The sequence below is a fragment of the Vanellus vanellus genome (genome assembly GCF_965231255.1).
Source record: "Vanellus vanellus genome assembly, chromosome: 7".
NCBI classification, from domain to species: Eukaryota; Metazoa; Chordata; class Aves; order Charadriiformes; family Charadriidae; genus Vanellus; species Vanellus vanellus.
The window spans coordinates 7,241,860-7,258,993 of record NC_138912.1 but is presented as its reverse complement, the minus strand read 5'-3'; the positions used below and the strand labels follow the sequence as shown (position 1 = coordinate 7,258,993).

General features: G+C 47.9%; 2 protein-coding genes across 2 annotated transcripts in view; one reads left to right on the top strand and one right to left on the bottom strand.

The window, feature by feature from the left end:
- Positions 1 to 234: 234 nt before the first annotated feature.
- On the bottom strand, positions 235 to 5,447 carry PRDX3 (peroxiredoxin 3). Its single transcript, XM_082486270.1, has 7 exons — positions 5,403 to 5,447; positions 5,247 to 5,322; positions 4,965 to 5,106; positions 4,058 to 4,193; positions 2,161 to 2,264; positions 942 to 1,107; positions 235 to 422 (listed from the first exon to the last, which is right to left on the bottom strand). Exons 1-7 carry the CDS (start codon positions 5,436 to 5,438, stop codon positions 369 to 371), a joined length of 714 nt encoding a protein of 237 aa, XP_082342396.1. The 5' UTR covers positions 5,439 to 5,447; the 3' UTR covers positions 235 to 368.
- A 9,863-nt stretch (positions 5,448 to 15,310) lies between these two features.
- Positions 15,311 to 17,134, top strand: part of GRK5 (G protein-coupled receptor kinase 5) — a 166,006-nt gene continuing 164,182 nt past the window's right edge. The window contains exon 1 of the mRNA XM_082486760.1: positions 15,311 to 15,546. Within this exon, the coding sequence (XP_082342886.1) occupies positions 15,495 to 15,546 (52 nt within the window). The 5' untranslated portion in view covers positions 15,311 to 15,494. The remainder of the gene's footprint in view (positions 15,547 to 17,134) is intronic.

Sequence of the window (17,134 nt, the reverse complement as noted above, 5' to 3'; positions counted from 1 at the left end):
TTGTCCCTGTTGTTTCAAACTCTTGTTACAGCATTTAATTTTTCATGCAAGAAAAGAAGTCGTGGGACACTTGCTGGTCCAAAACTGGTTAAGGAAAAAACCCAGTGGAAAACAACTGTATTTTGGGTACCTGTATTCAGGAAGAATCCTGAAATTCATGAAACTGAAGTTGCAAAAGAGGGGGGAAGCCTTAGTTTTTACCCTTCTTTTTAAAGCAAGACAAGGGAGTCAGTAAATATTTCAGCATTTAATTTCTTCTTAAACATGAGAAAATGGAAACTTTGATTTATTTTTTTATATAATCACAGCTGCTTTCCTAATGCCTTCCGTTTATGGTAACTAAGCGTTTTGTCCACATATTTTAGTGTTTATGTATGCACTTTCTCAAAATATTCTTTAGAAGCTTCTGGGCTTGGTTTGATCTGTCAAGAAAAGAAAGTTTAGTTATTATATGCTATAACTGAGATTAAAAAAATTACAGATTTGATACTTCATCTAGGAAAATGCATGCATAGTTTATAAAAACAACAGATTATTTCTGTTTCTGCGCTTGGTTGAAAGATGAAATGTACGAGCTCCTACTTGCAAATTTTAAGTATATAGCACATTTTTCCAGCTAAATGTCACATAGGGCATTACCTAAGTATAAAATATAAAGACAACTGGTGGAGAGTGCAAGTCAAAGTTTAAAATACAGTTTTAAATACAATGTGTGTCTTCTAAAATAACATCAGTGACTTTCTTCACAGAAATTGCACATTTAGTATCATACAAATAGACTGAATTGGTTTAACCAATAAAAGCCTCAAACCATCCTATGATTTAGGCAACAAGCACAGATTCAGTCAAGCACCTCATGTTAAAGTGGTTCTCAGTCCTTCAGACGTGCAAAAATATACCAGTGTCTATATTTAGAAAAGTGGTATTTAGCAGATGCTTACTGTAGGGGAGTCTGGAGTCCAATTTGCTGGGCAAACCTCTCCATGTGTTTCCACGTACTGGAATGCTTTCACCAAGCGGAGGGTCTCTTCCACACTACGACCGACAGGGAGATCATTGATACTTAGATGCTTGATGATCCCATTTGGATCAATGATGAAGAGACCTCTGTAATTGAGCAAGAATTTAGGGAATGTAAATCACGTTCCAAGACCAAACACAAGAAACTGGATGAAATATTTCAGCAAGGCAGTTATTCTTAGATGTGCATGTCAGAGTTAGGAGTAGCAATACAGTGTTTGATATATTGTTTGTTAGTGCAGTGATCATAAGCCAAGAACCAGTGAACTGGTATGGTATTGAGAAATTACAAAGTATGCATAAGACTATTAAATCGAGACAGATGTATAACAAAGGTAGAACTTCTCATTCCACCTATATTTCAAAGTTGATAGCTGGCATCCTTCTCACGTGTTTTTGATATGAAAATCCAAAGGTATTAAGTGAAGAGTTGCTTACGCATTAAGCTACTAAATGAAATCCTATTGCATTATAAACATTTGTGAAAACCGAAGTCCCAGTCTTACGATATTAATTAATTTGTCAACAAACAAATGTCAGAAGCTCCTGATCCAGAGAGATCAGGAACCGAAGCTCTCCAGAAGACTCCTACCCAATCCAATGGATCTCAGGGACCACAATTTGCTTTTAATAAGTATTCCCATGGTGGAGAAGGAAATGTCAATTTTTTTATTCTAGATAATTATGGGATTGACTGTAGTGGCCTCTAGGACTACCGCTTTAGAAACTTCTCACAGAGAAGGCAGTCTCTTCTCCCTTGAGAAGAAATAAAATAAAATAAAAAACAATCAAACAAAAAAAAAGGGACAGACCTTAATTGTGAAAAAATGTAAAAAATTGTAAAATGCTTTTCTATCCTAGTCTTGTTTTCCTTAGTGACATGGAGTTCTCACACTAACAGAATAGCTGGCTTCCCCCTGCATGCATTCTCAAAGGGGCCTGGAACGATTCTCAACTTAAAGGCCGTAATGGCCATGTGCCCTTTTCCTAAGGTGGGATCCAGCAGAAGTTCTGCAGAAGAAGTAACATCTTACAGTCTTCACTTGGCCCTTGTGCAGTTTGCCCTGCAGAAGACAGTATGGGTCACGTTGTTTTAGATTGAGTTGTGTCATAACTGAGTTATTGGCGATAATGCATTACCTTAGTGCTATGCCAGGTCCTTCTAGCAGCACACCATAATCTCGGGAGATTTGTTTTGTGAGGTCCGACAGAACTGGAATATTCATTTTGCCCAAACCGCCACTCTAGAGAAAAAAGTACGATTCAATTTTGTTACAAAATGTTTTAATGATTATTCTTCTTGAGTCACTGGATTTGGTGCTCTTGAAGGCATACTACCAACAAAACACATTCATGCCATTTGCTCTATGAAAGGAACCACAGAGGGATGGGGTGGTGGTGTTTGTTTGGGTTTGGTTTGTTTGGGTTGTTTTTCTTTTTAAAGTAGTCAAGAACATTTGGTTTCTTTGGAACATTAAAACTTCTTTAGCACTGAGCATTTTAGAATTGCTTATTTTGGTGGTAAAAGGCTGCCTATGACAACAGTCAGATTTTAAGAAAGATTTCCCTTGTACTCCATTCGGGAGCTTTGAGTACAAAAATTTCTAGTGCATATTTCAGTGTTCAAAATTAAACAAGATGAACATAGTGGGGAGAGGAGGGAAAACAAACCTGCATACTATGGACAGACAAAACACAAGGTTTCGCACAGCCACAATAGGTATATCAGAGTCCTGCTTTCTCTATTTAGTGCATGTATTTTATTTTTTTCCTCCCCCAAATCAATTGAAATATTGTTTGGAGAGTCAACCAAGATTTCTTTCAGTTTTGCAATGTACTGGAATTACAGGAGAGATAAGCTCCCTATCCTTGAAACAAGCCCGGAGTTTGTTAGCTTTTCTATTCCTGGCATCATCAGTGAATCATTGTGTAATCTCAGTCACTCAGACCCCGATCCTGCAAATGCTCATCTGCAACGGAGCTCTCATATGCAAAGCTTTGAAGGCAGGTGTCGGAGAAAACAAGGCCTTAGCTTCTCTGGGTGTCAGTTTCTCGTCTGCACCACCATGGAATTCTTTCCACCCTTCATAGGGCGTTTTGCTACGTGTGCACCGAGCTGTGCCTGACTGGCATACACCAAACAGCTTTTGCACGAAGCAGTGAAGTCAGTCCATAATCATGTTTTGGAGCTTTGAGCAAAGCATGCAGAAAATTAAATACCCTCAATAGCTTCAGCCAAAGCATATTAAATCTAGCAAACTCTGCTCCCTCCCCTCTATGTCACAAGGGCAGAGCTATGGCACCTGGAGGCACCACTGCAGACTGCTGTCTGCACGACCACATGGGTCATGACTGATATCCCAGGAGCTTCTGCACCTTCCTGCGACACTTCTGATTCTCTACAACTAACCAAACTGGTCAGGTGCTTGATGTGATCAAAAGTGGGCATTTTCATATCTATCTGAAAGAGGTTCCTCTGCAGTAAAAGGCTGTCTTTACCGCTTTCTTTCCCTGACGAAAGCTGCAGACCTCTGTTTGTACTGCAGAAGTGGAACTATTTCAGCAAGTGAGGGTTAATAATACAAGTGTTCCAATAAACTCCTTGTTCTTCTGCTTCCATTCTAAAGCCACCACTGCTCGGTACTGGTTAACAATGAGGACTAAACAGCTGCTGTTCATTTTCTGTGAGGGGGCACACAAATCATCAGCTATAAGGAGCAGCTTAGGACAGTGACATGTATACTGAGTATTTGTCTTCTGAGATAAACATAAGAATATGATGTAACCTACAAGACTATCACAAGAGCAAAGATTTAAAAAAAAAACAACCAAATTATTAAGGAAAAGAGCAAGAAAACAAAGAATGAGGTCAGAACTATGTCATCAAATGTAGAAGTTAATCACTTCACATAGCACTTCAGGCAGTCTCCTGAAATCTGTATTTGCACAGTTGCTTATTCAACTCTTCTTCTCAGCTCTTGTGAAAAGAAAACAAACAAACAAAAAAGGAAGCCCCAAACAGTTGCCCAATCCATACCTTTCGTGGGGTATTTATCCAGGCCAGATGACAAAAATGAGAATCCACGGAAACCGCCACTACTTCACAGTTCGCATCATGAAATTCATTTGCTTTGTTGCTGAAGGCCACAATTTCTGTAGGGCAGACAAAGGTGCTGGGTGGGAAGAGAGAACAGGCTGTAATGATTCTGCAATCTTTTGAGAGAATTTTTTAGAAAACACTTCTAAGCACTAATGCAGCAGCAGCATGTTGTCTATAGCCTGATAATTTTAACCATGTTTCCTGCTCAACATTAGCTTCAGGCAGTCTCAAAGCAACAGCCATGGCCACCTAGCTGGTACAACAGTTTTCAACTCTCAATTCTAGACAAACGTTTTGCAGAAATGGAGAAAGCGTCTCCGCCAGACACTCTACACAGTTTTTGGGAAACTATAGCAGAAAGGACCACGAGTTAAATTCTCCCCCACGTGCCCACATACACCAGGATGCTCTCGGCGATTCAAGGCTTCCAGACAGGCTCAGCCCCATGTGTTCACCTTTTGCTTTGGAGCCGTCTTGCAGCAGTTCTGCTGGCCCTGCCGCTTAAAAGGAGAGTGTCCAACGCGACCCTGAACTGCAAAGCAATGCCCTCACCCCTGGGACCCGAACGTAAGAGGAACCACTCTTGCAAGGCCACGTCGGCCGCCTGGAGCCGGCCTGGCAGCTAAAAGATGCTCTCCAGCCACCAGAGCCATTGCTGTAGTACACAATGGCCGTTCGCCCCCACGTCTTATCACTCAGGCTCCAGAAACAGACACGTCTGCCTTGCAAGACTAGCCCGGCTAAGGTAAAACCAGCCGCTTTAGGCAGCAATGATCCGCGGCACTTCTGATGACCTTCAGCAAGGCAGGAGGCCCACGTGACAGGAGAGAAGCCCCGCACTCACAAGTCCAGGGGGTAGAAGAAGAGGACCAGGTATTTCCCCTTGAAATCATCCAGGCTCAGCTCCTTGAACTCTCCGTTGACGACGGCCGTCCCTTTAAAGAACGGGGCATGCTGTGTCACCGCCGGAGCGAACCGTGAGGAGCCTGCGGGGGAGAAAACAGAGCTGCGGGCCGGGCCGGGCCGGGCCGGGCCTCCTCCTCCTCCAGCCGGGCGCAGCCGCAGGGCCGGCGGACATTCCCGCCGCCTCGCCCGGGAGCGGGCTGCGTGTTCCGCCCGCACTTACCGAGGCTGAACTGGCGGCGGGCGCAGGGCAGGGGCCGGGCCGTCAGCTTCCTCCCGACGGCGGCGGCGGCGGGCACCTGCAGGGAGGGGGAGAGGGAGGGTCAGAACCGGCGGGGGTCGGGGCGCGGGGGCGGCCGGCGGGGGGTCACCTACTCACCGCGGTGCGCAGGAGCCTTCCCAGCGCGGCGGCCATCTTGCGCGGGCGGAGCGGGCCCTGCGGGCGCGGGAGGGGCGGGGAGGGGCGGGGCCTTGTGCTCAGGCACCTTCCAGATACAAAGTTTTCCAGCGCGGTCGAGTCTGGGTTTTGCCGAACTGTCTCAGAGTATAGTGGTTTAATCCTAATTAAACGATTACGGCGCGGTCGCGGTGTGCCTGCTTGGTTCCACTCGGCTGGGAGCTGGTGCAAACTGAAGTCGTGGCCTGATTTCCCCACACAGGCCCATAATGGGCCGCGCTGCGTTAATGTGTGTCCGTGGCTTCCGCCTGCCCTGGAGGTTTGTCCCAGTTCTGTTCACAGGGGAACCACACTGGTCCAGCCCAAGGAAGAGCAGTTGGGGTGTATGTTAGCTCCGGGGGAGGGAGGAGCGCCATAAAACCCCGTCACAGGCCACCTGTCTCCTGCAGGATGAAAGCACCACAGGAAAGGTGTACAGCTTGTGGAAGGGACCACTCCTTCATAACTCCATGGGACCTGACCAGATGCATCCCAGAGTCCCGAGGGAATTGGCTGATGTAGTTGCCAAGCCACTCTCCATGATATTTGGAAAGTCACAGCAGTCAGGTGAAGTCCCTGGTGACTGGGAAAAGGGAAGCATTGCACCCATTTTCAAAATGCATAGAAAGGAGGATATTGGGAGCTGTCAACCTCACCTCTGTGCCTGGATCATGGAACAGCTCCTCCTAGAAGCTATGCTAAGGCACATGGAGGACAGGGAGGTGATTTGAGACAGCCAGCGTGGCTTCACCAAGGGTAGATCCTGCCTGACCAACCTCGTGGCCTTCTATGATGGATTGACTACATCAGAGCAAAAGGGAAGAGCTACGGATGTCGTCTCTCTGGACTTCTGTAAGGCCTTTGACACGGTCCCTCACAAAATCCTTTTCTCTAAATTGGAGAGATACGGATTTGATGGCCGGACTGTTCAGTGGATGAGCAATTGGTTGGATGGTCACATCCAGAGGGTAGTAGTCAGTGGCTCAATGTCCAGATGGAGACTGGTGACAAGTGGTGTCTCTCAGGGGTCTGTATTGGGACCAGTACTGTTGAATATCTTCATCAATGACATAGATAGTGGGATTGAATGCACCCTCAGCAAGTTTGTGGACCACAGGAAGCTGTGTGGTGTGGTTGACACACCTGAGGGACGGGATGCAATCCAGAGGGACCTGGACAGGCTTGAGAAGTGAGCCTGTGTGAACCTCATGAGGTTCAACAAGGCCAAGTGCAGGGTCCTGCACCTGGGTTGGAGCGAACCCCAGTATCAATGCAGTCTGGGGGATGAAGGGATTGAGAGAAGTCCTGCCAAGAAGGACTTGGGGTACTGGTGGATGAAAAGCTGGACATGAGCTGACAATGTGCACTTGCAGCTCAGAAAGCCACCCGCATCCTGGACTGCATCAAAAGCAGTGTGGCCAGCAGGTCCAGGGAGGTGATTCTGCCCCTCTACTTTGCTCCGTGAGACCCCACCTGGAGTACTGTGTCCAGCTCTGAAGCCCTCAGCACAAGAAAGACATGAACGTGTTAGAGCGGGTCCGGAGGAGGGCCACAAAAATGATCAGAGGGCTGGAGCACCTCTGCTATGAGGACAGGCTGAAAGAGTTGGGGTTGTTCAGCCTGGAGAAGAGAAGGCTCCAGGGAGACCTTATTGCAGCCTTACAGTGCCTAAAGGGGGCCTACAAGAAAAATGGGGACAGACTTCTTAGCAGGGCCTGTAGTGATAGGACAAGGGGTAATGGCTTTAAACTAAAGGAAGATAGACTAGATATAAGGAAAAATTTTTTTACACTGAGGGTGGTGAAACACTGGAATAGGTTGCCAGAGAGGTGGTCGATGCCCCACCCCTGGAAATCTGATCTAGTTGAAGATGTCCCTGCTCATTGCAGGGGAGTTGGACTGGATGACTTTTAAAGGTTCCTTCCAACCCAAACCATTCTATGATTCCATGACACCTGACACATACAAACCTATTTCCCTGAAGCTAGGTGCTTCAGAGAGTCTGCTGTTGAAGCCTAAGCCCCCCCAATTCAGGCTAAAAGAGCTATTTTAACAGTCAGTTAAGCAGTACAAGGTTTTCTCAGGCTATTTTTGTTAAATACCTGATGGTGGCAGCAACAGAGATCACTCTCACTCTCGCCAGCTTCCTGCCCTGTTTTAGGCCATGTGCTTTGGAGCAGCACAAGCACCATGCACAACCCAGAGTACTGAAAATCAATCACTTTCTAAAAGTCCGTTTTTCTTTTCTTAGCTTCTTTTGGTGTGTTTCTTCATCTAAGTAGTCAAATGGAGTTGAACCCAGTTTCACTTCTGGGTTTTGGTAATTTCTGTTTTAATATTCATATCTATAAATATCCACACCCTTTTACGAAGGGGAGATCCCACCTTGTGAACTAGAGAGAAGTCTGGCTCCACTGGCAGGATAAGCTCAGCCATCAGCATCTGGGGCCAAAGCCAAAGGCAGACAGAGCACTGTCCGCTACATCCCAGGCCCCTGGGATGAGCTCAATGGGTACTGCATCTATACTTCTGGGCAAATTAGCAAATTTATTCCTGGTACTGATGGGGCTGGCGTGGTCTGGTGTCCTGGTTCCGGCAAGGATGGGGTTAATTTCCCCCAGGAGCCGGCAGGGGAGGCAAGTATTCCATCCCACGTGACCCATGCCCGGCTATAAGAGGCGGTAGCCCGGGGGGGGGGGGGCAGTCGCCACTCGGGCGGGTTGCGGTGGTGCGGGTTCGGTCGGTGCGCTGCGCGGCGGTACTGTAATCGCGTTCCTATATTCCTTTATCGGTGTTATTGTTTTTCTTTCTTCTTCCCTTTGTCTGTTCTGTTAAATTATAATATTTCAACCCACGAGTTTTGCCCTTTTCTGCCAATTTTTCCCATGGCTGTGGGAGTCGAGCGAGCGGCTGCGTGGTTCTTTGTTGCTGGCTGAGGCCAAACCAGGACATCTGGTCACCGATGTAACAGTAACCTCTCTGAGCCTTCAAAAGAGTGAGGTTGTGTACAACTATCTGTTAGGGTTGGTCATTAGCCAGTAATTAACTCTCTAAAATGCCCAGGAACTGTTTTCGGCAGTGATAGTGTTGTCCAAAAGCATGCTGAGGCCTATCTGAGTGTTTAATACCATCACCAGTTTTGCTGGTTCCTTTCTGTGGCACTCCTGAATTTATTAATCCAGATGTAGCCGATGACAGCTGGAAATGTGGCTCTGATAATCTTCTTGAAAACTATAGTGCCCAGCAGAGCTTCCAGAATAACGTTATATGCTCATATGTGCACAGAGATACCAGATGGCTGGCTGGCCTTGTGATGAAGATGGAGGTGTTCTGCACAAGGTTGCAGCAGCAAACGGTTCCTGTAGCCACAGTGAGATGAGGGGGAAGAAAATGTGGGCACTAAAGGATATGGATACCCCAGTATGGGGTCCACCAGCATAGTAGTCTGACTGCTTCCTGCATTCCCTAATTTCCTTGAATTCAAATAGACATGACTATTGCTTTTGAAGCTGTTCCTGTCAGGCGTAACACCTTCTAACAAGCTCTGCTTGTGCATTTGAGCATGTGTGCATAGGTGTGTGCAAGTGCAGTGCTTGGTCACTGACCTAGCAGATTTGGAGTTAAGGAACCTTATGTATCTCTTGCTTCTCATTAGCGCTTCGTTAAAGGAAACCTGAAGGTGTGTGAGAGAGGAGTTGAGTTTTGACTCTTGCTGATGAACCAGGGCTGCTTGAAAGCGCGAGCTGGATGGGGACTCTGCTGGGAAGGTCACTGGCTGAGTGAGTGGGGCCGGCTGGCTGAGATACTCAGCTTATTTGCATGTCTGTTACCTAAAAGTTAGGGGTATTCTTGCTTAAAAACCCCTCAAAGCCTAAAAGTGGAAGCAAGTTAACAATTTGTATGTTAGAAAATATGTCAGATGCAGTGTGGGTGAGCTGTGCTGTAGCCTGCAGCCCTGGGAGATGGAGTGGGAAGGAGCGGTTGTTGAGAGATGTGTCCACAGTAGGGGTTTGGGAGGTCTTTGTGCCACTGCTGAGAGCTGCCAGCAGAGCAGTGAGGAGCGGGGCTGAGCCCAGGACACCTGCAGAGCAGTGACTGTTGGTGAAGAGAAGCAAAGAGATATCAGCCATTACCTGGGCCAATTCCCTGAACAGCAGTGCAGAATGGCACGTCTGTGTTCACGTCTGCTGGCCGGGCACAGCCCCTCAAACGGAGGGACGTGCTCACCCAGCAGACTGTGTGCCTGGGGACGGCTGGGCCACAGCGGTTCCTTTCCCTCAGCTGTGGGAGCTGTATTGTGGCAGCAAAAAAAAGGGCTATTGCTAGGATTTCCTGAGGATGGTTGTCTCACCCACGGGTGATTATTCACAACTTCTAAATTGATGTATTCTAAAACGGTGTCCTTCCCCCCTCCCCGGAAAGTTACATTTGTTTAAAACTCTTTGTTTAAACACTTGGCTTGCAGGTGGGGAAATATTGCTCATGCTTTGTTATGAAGACGGCATAATTCAGCTTCTCAGACTTCTGGGCAAGAGCTTGAACTACTGCCATTTAACAGGGGGGGTATTTTCTATTTTTCTTTTTACTGGGCATCCCTACAATTTGAACATAGACCTTGTCATTGCCAAAGCACACCTGGCAAGAGTTGTTCCTTTTTCCTCAGCTCTGGCACAGGCTAGAGCAGCTGCTAAACCCAGTTCTTCTTGCCATCCAAAGTTCAAAATAAATCTACCAAGCAGTACTATATGTGCATCTTTTTCCGAATCTTGCTGGTTGTCTGCTTTGCTGTCTCCCACAGGCTTTTGCCTGGCTGGACAGGCCCCACTCTCTTATCTCATTCTGCAGCGAGGGACTGCTGGTTCATACTGGTGCAGCACGAGCTCAGCAGTGCACAGATGTGTTCGCATGTGAAGGATTAAAGTCTTTAAGCCTGATTCAAATTGAGACCTCTGAAGTTGTTGAAAGACTTCCCAGGGATTTCAGCAGGCTTTAGGGAGAAGTTTTTATTGTTACAAGGTGCAGAGCAGTGGATAAGGCACTTGAACGGATAATGGGAGATGTAAATTTTATTTTTGGTTAGGATACTTACCTGCCTGCTCTCACTTTATACCTCTTTTTTCCTTTCTGGGAATAATTAAATATGCCTGTCTGGTAAAAAAAGTTGGGATTTAGTGATAAAAAGTGCTAAATAATGCTTGTGTGTTGTTACCATTATTGTTTTGTGAGAGTTAGTTTTTAAAGAGCTCTTTGAAAGATCATCATTAACACAACAAAATATTAGTGAAGAAGTAGCTGCTTCTCTCTAAACTTGATGAAAGGGGTAAGCAAATCTCAAATCAGATCTGCTGCCATGGGTTATTGAATGGCAGATTCTGTGCAGAGTACGGGATGCGTACGTCTGCTTGTTTAAAAAATAAAATCTGCTCATCTTCTGGAAGGTTATTTTATACCATGTGCTCATATGCTGTAATGATCATTTGTCCTCTACCTTGAGGAAATAGATAACCGGGGGGGAGGGGGGGGGGGGAGGGGGGAAGGTTTGGAAATGGAAAGAAACAACAGAGGCATAAACATTTTTATCTAAACCAAAGCAAAAAGTTCGGTTTAGACAACATGATGCATCACCCCATGGCTGTTGGTAGATGGCAGCCTCTGTCCTTACACAAAGGGGCTCTGTAAAAGGTTACAGCTGTCTGCAAATGCGTTCTCATAGGCCTGTGTGCTCCCACCTGCTGACACCGAATCTCAGCAGGAGGTGAAAGAATTTGCCCGTTTGCAAAAATAAGTTTCAGAAGCAATTCCAAACACAATCCAGCTTAGAGCTAATTGTGAACAGGATTTACTGCATTAATTGCATATTATAACATGGATTTAGGAGATAGCTGCTATTAGGGTATGTTTCCAATTGATAAGTATAGGCAAAAGCCTTTTTGACATCTGGTTCACTGGGGGGTCTTATCCTGACATTTCAAGCAGGCTGTGCTGAGGCTAAGTGGTTTTTCTGTGGTGGCAGGATAAAACTGGGTGTGTTGCTGCTGTGTTTCTGGCTGGAGCTGCGTGAGCCCACCCTGCCGATGACTCATCCCTTAGAGTGGCTCAGAATATCACACTCTGCCTTGCTGCTTTCCTATTCTTATTACACTGATGCATTTGGGTCTCGCACGGTGTTGGCGTTTCATTTACAAACCTCTCTTTTCCCATAAAGGGAAGATGGCTGCCAGCCCTGCTTTATACTGGTGTTCGGCACTCAAAAATGTTTTTTTCTGAGCCTTTCCTGAATTACTTCGGATGAAGATGTTTTATTTAAAAGCAGAACAACCAAACACATTAAGCACCTTAGAAAGCACATTTTTTCAGAGTTTAACTGTTTTTTGGTAGCCTCTCTTTTTTTTTTTTGTTTCCAAAATTGGCTGCTTCTGCATATGATTCAGACTAAATTTTCCCTTTTCTCCCAGCAAGGACTGAATCAGGATCTTCAGGCCAGCAAAAAAGACCTGTGTTCCTTCCGTGACACCCTGTCTCTGAGTCCATGCTTGAGTATTCCAGCACCAGAGTCACCAACAGTGACTAGAATAAGATAAGCAATGGAACAGACTCACAGGTCTCCTGTTTCTTTCTCCCTCACTCACAGAGAACCTGACTGCTCCATTAAATCAGGTGTGGACATACCTTGAAACTAAAGGACTGTGTTTGTCACAAGAGAAAATTGATATAAATAAATCTACCTCTTCCTAATATTTTTTATTTTTGTTGTTTTCCTGTACCAGTGTTCCAGGTGACAGAAAAATGAAGATACCAACAGCTATGAAGAAGTCATGAAGTAAGACTCCAATGCTGCAGTGAGTTCTGCAAAGGCCAGCTGATGGACTTCAAGGTGAGTAGGTCTGTGCAGTGGCACTTGCTCTGGCAATCCATGGGGGAGCCACATCCATGAAAGGGGCCATCCGTCCGAGGCCTGCACTGAAGCAGACACTTGTCATGTATCAGTGGTATATTCAGGCTTAAAAAACTGTAGCAGAAAAGAGAAATGCAGTGAAGACTGTTTTTATTTTTCACAGTAGGGCATTGTGCTAGTGAACAAACCTCCTTCCATGTCCTAGTGCACCCCATTGACTCAGATTTATTGGAAACAAGTTTTATTTTGTTAAACACTGCAAGAATCAGTAAGAAAGCCCACTCCATTGTTCTTACTGATAAACATGAAGTCAGAATTGCTGCTCTCCATTGTAGATGTGTAACTAAGACAAACGTGTTATTGCAGAATCTCAGCAGTCCGGTAGCAGAGCTCAGCTTTCCATTCCCTGCACTCAGCCACATTTAAGTTATGTGACTGCTCCTAGTCCACTTCAATGCAAAGTCATCCAGCTTAGTTGAAATAACCACTCTGGCAGCAGCGCACCACTCTGTTCGATTGAAAGGCTGGGAGAGCTGGGACTCTTTAGCCTGGAGAAGAGAAGGCTGAGGGGAGACCTTATTATGGTGTACAAGTATCTAAAGGGTGGGTTGAAGGAGGATGGAGCCAGGCTCTTTTCAAGGGTTCCAAGTAACAGGACGAGGGGCAATGGGCACAAGTTAGAACACAGGAAGTTCCGTTCAAATACACGGAAACAGTTCTTTACGGTGAGGGTGACAGAGCACTGGCACAGGCTGCCCAGGGAGGTTGTGGAGTCCCCTTCTCTGGAGATTTTCAAGACCCGCCTGGATGCAGTCCTGAGTAATGTGCTCTGGGCAATCCTGCTTTAGCAGGGGAGTTGGACTAGATGATCTCTAGAGGTCCCTTCCAACTCTGAAAACTCCGTGATTCTGTGATTGCTGCCCTCATTTCTGAAGGCACTGTGTAACTGTGCTTTTGGTTGCCAGGAACGTTGAGTGCTTCAGAGCTGCGCCGTTCATGAACACTAGGTAGCTCCGTGGGATTTCCGAACACTGTATAGATCTGTTGTAACTCTTCTGATAAAACTATTTACCCTTTCAAGAATTAAATAAATGTTCACAAAGTATACAAGACAACATCAGTATGCTGGAGTCTCACAGGGTGACACTGCGGATGACTCTGTGTGCCTGCCGCTTGAGTATATAAAGGTACATATAGATATTAGATAAAAAAGGAGCAATAGAACCCTCAGGTTCACATGCTGATTTCCAAGTGCAGCACAAATTAAGATCTTCAAGATCTGCCCTCTTCATTTTGGAGTCTCCCATGAAGGTAAATCCCTTCCCTGACAGCCTGACCCTGGGATGGGGCAAGCACACTGATACCCTGTTGCTGTCAGCAGAATTTGGGCTTGCTGCTGCAGCAAGTGCTGGTTCACAAAATGGGGACTGAGACATGTGTGTTCGTTTTTCTTTTGGAGAGAGGGGTTGCTTGTAGCGTTAAAAACATTGTGTATAAAAAAAGGCATAACTGTGTCTTCCAACACCAGCCATGTTCTGATGCCCGTGTTGTCCCTGTGATGACTGTTAGTGGAGGCTGGGCAGGGATGTGAAACGCACTTATAACCTGAGCATAATCTGCTCTGTTTACAAATGAGCATCAGTCCTCACACACAAGTGGTCAAACAACAAGCAGGGCAGACACTCCTTAGGAACCTCATCTCTATGCTAAGGCACTGGTTTCCAGGAAGCAATTTTTCCCTTAAGAATTATTTAATCAGAGAAAAATCTTCCGGTACTTACAGACACAACTGCTGCTATATAGAACTTGGCATTACAAAGAAAGTAACCACAACATGGCACGTCTTCCAGAGGCTGAACATTTTCTGAAGCAATAGGAGAGAGGATGTGAAAGACTGCACATAGCAGTACCAATATCTTCCAAAGTTCTACCCATGACACTTAATCAGATACTAAAAGCATTTATTATAGCCATTTTATTCTAATGCCCAAGGTATTATTCATGAAATGCATTTATTTCCTGTGTTCAGAAAACATGTTCTAGGTAGTCTGCAAGTCCTGCTATCGCAAGTCATTTCTGCCTGGCTGCAGAAAGAAATATGACTGGTACAATAGAAAAAGAAGAAAAAGAAAAAGTAGCACCTATGCTTCACTTATAGGAAGGTGCTTGTTAATTTTATTTGCTTCACATGGGTTTAATCAATGCAAACACAGATGGGGGAAGAGTGTTAGAGTAATGGGTCGGGTTTATTCCTCTTTCTTTGCTTGACCTGCTGAATCGATCTACCCCGTTGCCAGGAAAATCCGAATCATGCTGCCACGAGCATCTCTCCCATATAGGCAGAAGAGAATTTTATGTTGGAATCTAGCGCTTAAAATTCACAAACTTTCCACAAGCAGCTGATGTCTCACGCAGCTGCTTACCAGGATAAAAAAAAAAAAAAAAAACAAAAAACAAAAAACACAAAAAACTGTGTGGCAGAGCAGATGCGCTTCCCTCGGGTTACTCCCTTCGATCCTCTTAAGATCTCCAGAAAGTCGAGCAGCCCGTACCTCCAGTGCCGGGCTCCCCGGCCCGGCCCCGCTGCCGCTGCCGCGGGGTGGCGCCCGGTACCAGGGCTGCTCCGCACATCGCTCCGCGGCCTCCTCCCCGCCGCCGCCCGGCCCCCGCCTCCGCCGCCCTTCCCGGGGGTTGGCGCTCGACCATCCCTCCGCGGAGGACGCTGCGCGGTGGCGGGGTCCCCCCCACTCCCCCCCGGACTACAGGTCCCGGCGTGCCCGGCCCCGCGGAGCCGGCGGGGATGGCGCCTGCGCGGGGCTGCGGGACCGCTCCGCCGTGCCACACCCCCGGGGGAGGGAGGCAGGAGCTCCCGAGCCCTCAAACCACCGGGGGGAGGATGGAGTAGCGGGGCGCGGCGAGGCGAGGCGAGGCGAGGCGCGGCGGGAGCAGACAGCGCCGGGAGCGCCGCCTCCGCCCGCGGGAGCGCGGAGGAGGAGAAGGAGGGAGGAAGAAGGCAGGGATCATGCACGGGGGGATAACGGGCTAGGGGAAGGAGGCGGGTGGTCGCCCGGAGACTCCGCACCTCGGGAGTGACGTCCTGCTGCAGTGCCGCTGCCTGCCTACGCTGCCCGAGCTCGTCAATGGAGCTGGAAAACATCGTTGCCAACACCGTCTTGTTGAAAGCCAGGGAAGGTGAGAGAGCGGCGGGAGGGAGGGAAGGCTGGAGCATCCTTGTCGCAGTCGCCCCCTCCGCGGAGCGATGACCGCGGGGTGCGTGCGGCCACCGGTGGGGCTGCGCGACGGTCCCGGCTTTCGGGGCGGGGGTGGGGGGGTGGGCATGTGGCCGAGCCGGGTTTGTGCAAACGGCTCGTTTGAACCTCGGTTAAAAGGAAAATATCGCTTTCCCCTCCTTGTGCGCTGGGGTTTGGGAAAGGAAGTGAATGAGATTGCAGAGATTACAATATTCACCCATCTCTTCCTTCCCGCTCCCCCAACACCCCCCACCCCCCCTTAAATCTGGTCCCACAGATTGTGCTATTTCAGCGTCTATTGTTAAAGGTCAGCTGCAGATGCATTCATTCAAAAGGGGCTTAGCAAATCTGCAAATAGCTTTCCGCGCCGTGTGGTGAGACCGGCAGGATCGTATCGTTACAACGTACAGTCATTGCCTTATTCGGCGTTATTAGGTGATATCATGTTGCTGCAAACATGCCTATTGTCGAGAGTGTGTTTGTCCCCAGACGGAGCCGGGCAGAGGGGCCGGGGGCTCAGCACACCCCCCCCGGGCTGCGGATGTCCCGGAGAGCCGCGGGGACTGGCCGAACCGGGGGCTGCCCCCGCCGGGGACGGGCAGCTGGATGCTCCGGGAGATACCGGTGCCGCCGGCGCGGAGCAGCCGCTGCTCGGCACGGTGCGCGGTAAAAACCCGTTCGGCTGCCGGCCGCGAGGCTCTCTTGAACATCTCCTCTCCCGCCTCCCAAAAACCCGCAAACCCCGATGCCGCCGGCAGACCGGGCTCGGAGGACTTTTTCCCTCCCTTGGGGAAGGGGAGGTGGTTCCCCCTCCGCGCAGCGCGGTGCGCGCCTGGGGGAGGACATCGCACCGCGGGCGCGGAGCCGGGCGCTGCCCGCGGCGGGGCCGGGGGGCTTGGAGCTCGCCCCGGTTCCCAGCGGAGACCCCGGCCATCCGGGAGCATCCCCCCGCGGCCGGAGGATGAGCGCCACGCACAAGCAACACGTCTCTCGGTTGCAGCATCACTGCCAAGAGGCGATCATTTTCGGTCGGCTGCAGCCCGGTTTTATGTATGTATGTATGTATTTACTTGCTTACTGTTTAAAATAAGACATGTTTCCAAGCCCTTATTCAAACTTTTATTCCCTGAAAACACTTGATGGACAGGGCATTTTTAGGTGCGGTACAACCTGCAGCCTTTTTTCCCTGCTGTCCTCTGAAGTGCGTGGAACTGCCTGCTAGCGAGGCCGGGGACCGCTCGGGGTGATCTTCAGCTTTGGTCACTCTGAGGCTCTGGGAGTATGAGTAAAGCAATATTAGTTTTGTAAAAGAAATCATTTAAATGCTCCTCCCCTGGAGTGATCCTTTTGCTGGGAAAATAGTTCAAATTGTAAAATAATGTTTATATAACTCATGGGCTGTTGAACTTGTGAGGCTTAGCTAAAGTGTAAAGTCCCGAGATCCTCCCAAAAAAGCTCTATAAATAATGAGGGCAAAGGTGTTATTCCATTCAGCAGATCAGTGAATTATAACTTTCTGACTTCTGATG